Consider the following 10,991-nt stretch of genomic DNA (forward strand, 5'->3'; position numbering starts at 1 on the left):
ACAGATTTCAGGCCCTTCAGAAAATGTGCTTTGTCAAGTATTCAGGGACCATAAGGACTAACAGTGATTCCCAAACTCTTTCCTTCCAGATGTTTTAGACTTCGGCTCCCAGAATCCCAGACCATTGGCCAAGGTGGCGGTGGCTTCTGGGAGCTGAAGTCCAAAACACCTGGAGGACCAGAGTTTGGGAATCCCTGGAGTAGAACAATTAGCAATTAACAATAAGATATGCGGATGATACCATACTACTAGTGAAAAACATCACAGATTTGGAACAGTTACTAAGGAGTTTATCACACGGGAAGGATCCCTTACAGAAACTTGATTTAAAGTGAAAACAAAACGCAAAAGCATGTTTGTTTTTCACACGACGTTTGGGGTTGACCTGAACAGAAATGAGAAAGAACCCGCAAAAGTGGGTAGTTTTTCAGACTACATCCCGAAAGTAATAAGGAGTGGGTTTTGTCAACTTTGCGTTCGGATTAATGTCGCGCTATTTCTCATTGACGCCAATGCGTCTGAAAACTACCCCCCAAAGCGGGGGTTTTGCGGGTTTTAAAATCCCATTTCTGTAGGGATTTAACCAATTTGCTTCCGTGTGATAAAGTCCTAAGGAAGGTCAACGAAGAAAGTGCAAATAAGCATGGAGGATCTATATAAATTCATCTTAGATAATGAAGCAATTGAAGCAGCGCATGGTCCCCCTCTCGTTCAAGTGGGAACCAGGGTCATTTAAACCACTTCAAACCAATTTGCGAACTGGTTTAAAAGGTAGTGGGAATGAGGCCAAGGAAAAGAAGCAGTTCTCAAAAATTCAAATGTGGCAGCAGAGTAATGGAAGAGAAGTAGGGCTGGGGTTTGCAAGCTTCAGCTCGAAGGCTGTCAGTTACACACAATTAAATCAAAACATCCTTTGGCTAAATGTTAGGCAGCATTTGGCAAGCACTCCCATGGAGGCTAAAAGAGGACAGAGGGCATACCAGGCTACACAGCCTGCCCTGGGCTCTGAGAGTCGCCAAAGGGGCTGTTGGGATGCCCTTGGATGTCCTTTCTTCCCCATCAGCAAATGGCTTCTCTCTCTCTCTCTCTCTCTCTCTCTCTCGTTTGGTGAAGATGTAGGGATAGGGTTGCCATCATTCTCTTCCACAAAACTGGGACAAAAGGGTGCAAGAGAGGATTGGGGCAGTTTATTAAAAAAAACCCAATAAAAAACACCCCATCACAATTTGATATTTAATATTGCATACTGTCAGTCCCTCCTATCCATGGATTTAATCAGCCATGGCTTCAAAATATTCATATATATATATATATATTCCCAAAAGTAAACCTTGCTTTTGCTGTTTTATATAAGGGACCCCGTTCGAAAATGCAAGTCAATATAATGCAACTTGAGCATCCACGGATTTTGGTATCCAAGGCAGGTCCCCAGAAGATACAAAGGTCCTCTGTATTTCAGTTGTTGTTTATTTATATATTGCCACTCATTTCCTTCCTGGGATTTGTAGTTCGTTGTTTCAACCTGCCCAGCTGCCGGGGACCTTTTTCAAACCCTTCAATCTGGGATTTCCCTGGTTTTCCAAGACAAATGGCAAGCCTACATAGGAGCAACACAGCCAAGCTCTCTCCAGCACTGAATACATTTGTCAGCAAGATGTCAGTGCATCAAAGCACACCGCAAATGCAACGAGAACCACTTGCAAGGTTTGCAATTCAGGAGAGAGAGGAAGTTCTCTTGCGGAGTACTACTTCCGCATTTAAAACAACAATGATTCTGGTGGTTCAAAAGGTAAGAGGAAAAAGGAATCCAGAAGAAGGAAAGGCAAAGTCTTATAAGCCCAAAGGAACAGTAATGAGATCCCAGCAGTTTGTAATCACTTGGTAAGATCAAGATCTATCAGTAAAAATATGAATCTGGATAGCAGATTCTTATCATCCAATGTGAATTAATCAGATAACCTATGCTGCATCCACACTGCAGAAATAATCCAGTTTGACACCATGTTAACTGCCATGGCTCAATGCTATTTTCATGTTTAACCCCCCCGAATTTCCCCCTGTCATAAAGTCCATAGTCTTTACTCTTGGTTGTTTTAAATATTGGTTGTTTTCACAATAACCTGGACTATTGGAAGCTGAATAGTCTGCAGGTGAATCCCTGAGAAAGAGCCCTGCCATAAACAAGGGGCACAGGATGCTCCTTGGCATCTGCCACAATTGTCTGCCCATTTCCTAAGAATTCTTTAAGGTCAACTGCTTCAACAATAAAAGGTACAGCTGCTGTGTTGGAGGCCATCATATCCTGCTGCAGGATGCACCTGAACATTGCACAGCACAGCATGGCCTTGCTATTTTTGGAGCGTCTGCACTGAGCAGATGCCAGTGGTTCAATTGTTCATAACTGTCTGTTGTCTATGGAGCCCTCTCACACCAGACAATAATGGCATCATGATTCCACTTTAACTGCCATGGCTGAATCCTATGGAATACTGGGATTTGCAGCTTACAAAAGGGTGTTTATAATTCTGAGCTAGTCTAGTGCCTGACCAAGTTCCAGGAATCCAAAGGATGGAATCACAGCGCTGTAACTGTGTAGTGTGTATATATCTAGGAGTAGCCGTGTTGGCCATATACCAAAGCACGATAACATCCCAAATCCACAAAACAGTGAGTGATACCTTTATCTGAACAATCAAAATGTGCAATATACAAGTTGCAAACTTACGAAGCGCCACTGGCTTCTTCTTCAGGCAAAAATCATATAGGAGACATTTTTAAAAGCAATGATGTTAGTTGTAGGTCTGCAGCCTGTTGTGTGTAGTATGTGAATGTGTGCCCCAGGTGTTCTCCATCCCGCATCCCACCTGCAGCATTACCCAGGGAAAGACAATGCACAAAAACCTTCACCTATCTATCCTTCTCTTTGATCAAATCAATTTTTTCCAGATGTTTTGGTGCAAAGATGGATGACTGGCCGGCTAATCACTTACAGGTCCATAAGAAAGCAACAAAAGATCTCCCATGAAATCCTAAATAGTAAGAAACAGAACTGAGAACTGGTGCACTCTCTGAAACTATACGTCTCCCAGTATAACCTTAAGGCCTTTGTCAAAATGGGGGAAGCAAGAATATGTGGATCATTTCTACATTTTATAAAATAATAATGCAGTATGTGTTATGTAACTCATTGCCAAGCACCTTTCGAAAGGATCTTAATCGTATTCTGAATCAGTTTTGCAGAACCTGGATGGATATGATATCTTACGATCAGGCATTTGTCTTAACATCTCATTTTCATAATCCTGTCCATTCACAATAACCATGCCTCTCTCTTATCTGCACGTTTCAGAATTATATTGGTCTAACTTATATATAATGCTTCAGATCTTAATCTGAATCAGTTTTGCAGGACCTAGGTGGGTATGACATTTTACGATCAGACATTTGTCTTAACATCTCATTTTCATAATCCTCTCCATTCAAAATAACCAAAACGCCCCTCTCTTATCGGCAGGTTTCAGTATTACATTTCAATCTTGGGTCAACTTATTTAATGCCTCAGATTCTGTTCTCTTTAGATTGCATCAGAAGGGATTATTTCTCTTCTGAAATTGTCCTAGCTCTTTCAGAGCCAAACCTTCCAAGACCTGTACAGGAACGCCATGGAGACCTTTTTGGATTAGACGCAGATCTAAAAGTAAATGAAGTATGAGGGTCATTTATCAGCAATTGGTTGTATGTCTATACAGTAATATTTAAGTCATGTTTACATAATAAAATACAACAAAATAATCCTAGTCTGTAGTGTCCATTATCTTGGTGGGGACAGAAGACAATACTTTGCTCTAATATTACTTCAAGTTCAGAAAGATTCACTACTGAATCATATTCTATAATTAATATCTGCAAATCAAGCCAGCACTTATTCAACACAGCACCACACTTCCAAACAAATTCATCTCCATCTCTTTCTCCATCTTCTTCTCTTTCTTCTTCAGGTTTAAAAATGAGCAACAACACTATTTTCTAAAGTTATTCATGTCTAAGAGTTGAGCTGGGGGCTTTGCAGCTCACAAGACCCCACATGTCTTTGAATTATCTTTCCACATCAACCCTCCCATCATAAACCCCTCTCTGTTTTGCAAAGGATTCTGCAAAACAGGGGCCACATTCTGTCCACAATGACCGGGGCTCCTTGACCCTCTCCGTTGCTTTGAGTGAACAGAGAATAGAAATCCAAGGATTCCCTGTGCAGCAATATTAGCACCAACACAGAAATGCACACAGAGACAGCCTTGCCTGCCTGTTTGCCTGCCAAGAAGTGTTTAAGGAACCGCAAAGTTACTCCGAAGACCATTTTTGAAAACTCTATACTGACAGAGCTACCCAAGAGCTGAATGAAAAACAGCCGTGAGTTAACCGTTACAAATCTGCATGTACAATAACAACAACTAGGACTTTCTTCCCACTTCCCTGTATGGGCTGACGTGGCGCACTTGCAATCAAGTTTTCCCTTATATAGTTTGGTTCTCTGTTCTCAGCCACTTCTGAGAACCCACAGCCGTTCCTGATATGCCTTGTGGCACTGAGAACTTCTATGCGCTGCTACCACCATGTGCTTCCGCCAGCCATGCACCTCTGCACTTCATCTCTCAGCACATGCTGAAGAGAGAAGCTTCTCAGAAGGAAGAGATAAACCTTCAGCCAGAAGATTCCCCATGCTTCCTTCACCAGTGATGAGAATTTCAGGGGACCATTCTGCAAGCCTCCTGTCCCCAAATATGAAACCATTTTGGATCTCAGACCCGGGAGAGGTCTTTCAAAGCAAAACAAAGCAAGAAGCAGCCCTTCTTGTTGTAAGAAAGAACTCTTGATGTTGTGTGCCTTCAAATCATTTCTGACTTATGATGAACCTAAGGCCATCATGGGGTTTTCTTGGCAAGACTTGTTCAGAGGAGGTTTGCAACCGCCTTCCCCTGAGGCTGAGAGCATGTGGCTTGCCCAAAGTCAACCAGTGGGTTTCATGCCCGAGCTGGGAATCGAACCCTGGTCTCCAGAGTTGTATTCCAGCACTCAAACCTCTATGCCATGCTGGCTCTCTAACATTTTGGGTGGGTAGAAATGTGGCAAAAATGCCCTCGCACCCTCTGGAAGGCATTTGCATGCAAACTTATTTTTGACAGGGCAGCATAGTGGAGGATGTGGCCCTCCAAAGTCTCTGGAAGACAAAACCACTGACGGTGACCCATCCCTCTGCCAAAGTTATCACTTCATCCATGTTAATATCTATGTGTGCAACGTCAAACTGTGTAAATGTCTTAGATACTCTTAACCACATTTCCACAAACAGCCAGGTGACCTCATAGCAATGGATGAAAATACGATCAGCAAAATGGCTTTTTACCTTGGGATATGGGCTCAGGATCCAACAGGTCCACCAGCTCCTTCCCCAACGAATGAATTGGGGTCTCTGCCTCGGGAGTCTCAAAATTGCCTTCCGAATCCGAACTGCCAATGGAGGAGAGGAGAGAAGGATGGATTAACCTCTTCTAGACCAAACATGTGCTGAGCACACATTGATTTCACCAACCTTCCAGGATGCTTCTGTGCCATCCAAATTTCTCATTATGAACAACCTCAACGGATCAGGCCAAAAGAGTCCATATGAACCTTAGATTTTGGGGTCCAAACTAAATCAGAAACACCTCTTTTGTGTTCAACTGATGGTTATCTCTCCAGATGTTGTTGGGCTGCAACTCCTAGCTCTCTTAGCTAATGTTACCAATGTTAAGAGACAATAGGAGTTGTCAATGCTACGGGGACACATGATGCCCACTCTTGGCACAGTTAAGAGTTAACATCCCATTTTCTCTTCTTCTCAACAGCATCTGACCCACCCTTTAAAAGCTGCAAACAAAACAAGGCTGCATTCCCATCTCTTAGCTACAGGCCTGCTTTCTGCATTTCAAGCAACTCTGAATGGGATAAGTGCAGTGAAAGGATGCATTAGCTCACAACCCCACACCCTGCTTGTGGCAACTCTATCCCAGTAAAAAGCATTAAAGGTAGCAAAAAAGGTTGCCGTCTTCCTCACACAGAGTCCTCTCACTGCTGTGTTTGTGCTCAGATCCATCTGTCTCCTTTAATGGTATATGAGCCACAGGAGTTAAAGCAGTGTCAAACTGCATTATTTCTGCAGTACAGATTAGACCTGTGTTAACTGAGATATGCCTGTACAGCAGTGGGATGGGAGCGCAGACTTGGTGGGCTGGTGAGCAAGCAATGTGACTCTGCTGATTCCTGGAAATTGTGACAACAAAAGGCGAGAGAGAGAGAGATGCTGGGTTTCAAGATGCTGAGAAACTCACAACTGTGAGCTATCAAAGTGAACACAGCACAGCTGGAGGCAATGCAACAGGTGAGAAAGTAGCCGCTGTTCTGACCAGATCCAGGTGAGAACTATAGTTCCTTCTGGGTTTAAATCCTCCTAGATTTCATTGGAACAGTCTCACATGTTACAAAGCATCACTGTCCTCCCACAATAAATACACAGAGCCCTAGTCATCCAACTCATTTCACTGGAATGTCAAGCAGACCAAAGGCAGAGAGAAAGTATCTCCTCTCCTAAATACAGAGATAGCAAATTTCACTGGACACCTGCCCCTCCTCTCTTATCTCTGGGCTGAAAAGTGAAGGGCCCCAAAGGTACTCATTCTCCCAGAGGGCCAGGCTTGGGGCTGCCATTGCATGATCCCAATCGTAAAGTGAGATAGCAAGATAAATGTCTTCAAAAGTCAGGGGGCAGGGAGATGCAACTGCCCTTCAAAATCTGTTGTTGTTGTGTGCCTTCAAGTCCTTTCTAATCTATGGCTACTCTATCGTGGGACTCTCTGGGCAAGATCTGTTAAGAGGAGGTTTGCCCTTGCTTTCCCCTGAGGCTGAGAGAGTGTGACTTGCCCAAGATCACCCAGTGAGTTTCATGGCCGAGTAGAGAATCAAACCTTGGTCTCCAGAGTCATAGTTCAGTGTTCAAACCACTAAGCCACGCTGCCTCTCCCTTCAAAATCTAGGGAGGCCCAGAAAACAGCTCGCATGCAGTGAGCCCTTGGTCTCCACTGGGGTTTGGTTCCCAGATACCAAAATCCGTGGATGCTCAAGTCCCATTAAATACGGTGGCATAGTAACATGGTGTCCCTTATATGAAAGATGGCAAAAATCAAGGTTTGCTTTTTGGAATGTATATATATTTGGAATATTTTCAATCCGTGGATGCTGGAAACCATGAAGGTAAGAAATCCGTGGATATGGAAAGCCAAGTGTTTTTACGGTGACAAGCTGTTGGCACATGAATGTGCCAAGAGCTCACCAAGGAAGGAAGAGTCAGAGACACAGTCCTGGAGTCCATTTTTATAAAAATGGCCTGGAAACCATGTGCCAAAAGCCCATCTCTCACCACTACACCACCCGCCCTTGGAGAGACGTAGGACAGAGAATAAAGCCAGATCACAGCTAAAGGCTATGTCTCACCTTGGGCAGGCTTTCCCCTTCCTTCATTCCCTCTTTCTCACATATACACTCTCTCCTTTTTTCCAGCCAAGTGCTGTGAATGAGTCAAAACATTTGTTTTGTTTGTGCAAAGGCAGGATTTTGGCCGAGCCGCACTTAGGACACGTTCCAGCTGTTTCAGCACAGCAGAATGCAGCCTTGGAGCAAGCCGAAGGAAGCCAAGTGCCTTTGGGCATGCGCAGAGTGCCATGTGTTGACAGTATGCGCAAAGGGACATGGCTTCTTTCAGCTTGCTCCAAGGCTGCATGGGATTATGACTCTTGAGTCCAGGGTTCAAGTCCCAGCTTGGGCACCGAGACCCGATGGACAAGTCACACTTTCTCAGCCTCACAGGAAGGCAATGGCAAACCCTCTTGGCCCAAATCTTGCCAAGTAAACCCCATGATACGGTCGCCTTAGGGTCGCCATAAGTCAGAAATGACTTGAAGACACACAACCACAAACAAAGAATGCCATACCCACAACCATGCATACTTTGGTATCAAAAAGGAAGGATTGCTACATTAAACAACAAAGTGCGTCTTATGTCAGATCACACCATGGATGCAATTTTACCCTTGAAACTGCTTTATTTGTCTTTTTGATCTGGATCCGCTGCCCTTTCTAACCTCCAGAAAGGATCACCCCAGGGTTAGAACATAGCTTTCTTGCCACAGAGTAGCCACAGAGAGCCAGAGGTTGTGGCTTACACATGAGAAGGCGAAGGGGAGAAAATAAAAAGATATACATGTTATTGTGCTTTGCAACATGGCCAAGACAGGTACCCTTTGAGTATATCAACCCTCAAGTGTATACAGTAATTAACTCTGAGGGCATCTACACTGTAGAAATGATGCACTTTAGCACCACTATTAAATGCTGGAGCTCCATCCTATGGAATCCTGGGATGTGTAGTTATGCAAGGTCTTCTGCCAAAGAGGACTGGGGCCTCACAAAACCACAAATCCGGGGATTGTGTAGGATGGAGCCATGGCACTTAAAGTGGCCTCAAACTGTGTTATTTCTGCAGTGTAGACGCTTCACATACACACACCCCTCCCCAAAATGACCAAATCTGCCTGGATACTTAGGAGATATTTAGCCTTCCTGGTCAGAGAGAGCTCTAGCGCTCCTCAAACTACAAACCCCAGAACCCCATGGCAGTTAAAAGCAGTGTCAAACTGCATGAATCTTGAAATGTGGATGCACCCAAGGATGCTGCTTTCTCCTCATTATTGCATGCCTTTTCAAGGGGTTTCTTAGGACATAATAAAACAAATGACAGTATTTGCCCCACAGGAAAACCAGACATGCCCATAGAGAAGCATTGGACAATACTTGCCCATAGAGGAACATAAGGGAATACTTGCCATAGAGAAACATAGGGGAACGCATGGGGAACATAGAGGAATACTTGCCATAGAGAAACATAGGGGAACGCATGGGGAACATAGGGGAATACTTGCCCATAGGGAAACATAGAGGAAGGCTTGCCCATAGGGAAACAGAGGAGAACACATGGGGAACATAGGGGAATACTTGCCCATAGGGAAACATAGGGGAATACTTGTTCATCAGGGAAACATAGGGGAAGGCTTGCCCATAGGGAAAGCAAGCCTTCAATAGTTCTCTATGGGGGCAAGGGCTGCCCTTTCTTTTCTTGCCCAGATTGGCTCAGAGAGGGGCTTTGCCCTTGCTTTCCCCTTGAGGCTGAGAGAGTGTGACCCATCCATTTGGGGCTGGACCCACCCCAGAGACAAAGCCATCCATGGAGAGGCATCCACATCCCAGGCACACAGACCCCCCGGTTCCCCTTGGACCCCGCCTCACCTGAGGCTCAAGGACTTGGTCTCGGCCGCCGCGTCCTGGTCCTCCAGGTCCTCCAAGGGCCCGGGGCTGAGCTGCCCATCCTCCTCCTCCTCCTCCTCCTGGGCCCCTGCTCCGGGCCCGGAGCCTCGGACGGCGGACCAGGTCCACTTGGCCCACTGGACCGGCGAGAGCAGCTGCCAGGAGGAGCTGAAGGCCATCGGGGCTGCGGGGCTCTGGGAGCGAATCCGGCGCTTTAGCCTCCCTGGGCCATGGCTCAGGCGGCGGCGGCTGCTTCTCCTTCCCCTTCCTCCTCCAAAGGCAGAGAGAGCGAGAGAGAGGATGGAGAGATGGGCTTCCCTCCTCCTCCTCCTCCGCCCCCGTTACGCCAGGCCTTGGAGGGCGGATTCACACGTTACGTGGCCGCGCGGATGCCTTCCTGGCCTGGGCTGCGGAGGAGAGGCTCGCTCCCTTCCAGGCGGTTGCTGTGAGCCGGCAGGAGGCGGCAGGAAGAGCTCCGGCGGAGCCAAGGCATCTATGGCCCTGGCAGAGGCAGGCTCCCAGAAGCATAGAGCCCTAGAGTTAGTTGGAAGGGAGCCCCAAAAGGACCCTGATCCAGTCCAACCCCCTTCTTCTGCCATGCAGGAACTCTCCGTCAAAGCATCCCTTTGACAGATGGCCATCCAGCCTCTGCTTAAAGACAGCCTCCGAGGAGGGAGACTCCAAGACACTCCCAGGTCCACTCTCTCAGCCCCAAAGAGGGCCACCAGAGAGCAGAAGGAAGGAAGGAAGGGGGCACCTTTTTAGGCAGAGAGATGGATATATGCGTATTGGGGTGTGTGTGTGTATACACCTATGTGTGTATATATGTGTGTTGATATATGTGTCTTTCTGTTTACAAATGTGTGTTTCTATGTGTGTGTATGTGTGTGTGTGTATATATATATATATATGTCTGTGTGTACAGATGTATTTATGTATAAATATACACGTCTGTGTCTATATATGCGTGTGTTTATGTTTATCTATATGTGTGTGTGTGCAGATGTATTTGTGTCTGTATACGTCTGTGTGTGTATTTGTGTTTATACATGTGTGGATAAGTATATTTGTGTGTGTATGTACCTGTGTATAGATGTGTGTGTGTATGTATGTATGTATGCATGTGTTTATATATGTGTGTTTGTGTTTATATATGTGTGTGTATATATGTATGTGTGTAAATATGTGTGTATACGTGTCTGTGTGTATACATGCGTGTGCATATGTGTGTATGTATATGTGGGCGCGTGCGTATTCAGCATATATTTAGTATGCATATATATAGTATGTGTATATGCATGTGTATATACTATAGTGTGTATACATATATATATGTACAGTATATATAGTATGTATATATATATTTTGTGTGTGTGTGTGTGTGTGTGTATATATATATAAAAGAGATTATCATACAATTAAGATGTTCTTAATAAGGGGAAAGAAAGAAAAACAGGGCAGGCCATCACACGCTGGAAAGGCCTCCAAAATCTCCAGGGCTCATCTCTTCTTGTTGTGTGTCCCTTCCAAGTCCTTTCTGACTTAGGGCCACTCAGGTGAACCTTTCCAGGGCTATTCTTGGAGAGATTTATTCAGTG

General features: G+C 45.1%; 1 protein-coding gene across 1 annotated transcript in view; it reads right to left on the reverse strand.

Moving 5' to 3' along the window:
- Positions 1 to 9,918, reverse strand: part of TACC1 (transforming acidic coiled-coil containing protein 1) — a 41,943-nt gene extending 32,025 nt beyond the window's left edge. Inside the window, 2 exon segments of the mRNA XM_042474398.1 lie at positions 5,405 to 5,508; positions 9,376 to 9,918. Coding sequence (XP_042330332.1) covers positions 5,405 to 5,508; positions 9,376 to 9,572 — 301 coding nt within the window. The 5' untranslated portion in view covers positions 9,573 to 9,918.
- Between the last annotated feature and the right edge of the window lie 1,073 nt (positions 9,919 to 10,991).

The sequence above is a fragment of the Sceloporus undulatus genome, chromosome 6 (genome assembly GCF_019175285.1).
Source record: "Sceloporus undulatus isolate JIND9_A2432 ecotype Alabama chromosome 6, SceUnd_v1.1, whole genome shotgun sequence".
NCBI classification, from domain to species: Eukaryota; Metazoa; Chordata; class Lepidosauria; order Squamata; family Phrynosomatidae; genus Sceloporus; species Sceloporus undulatus.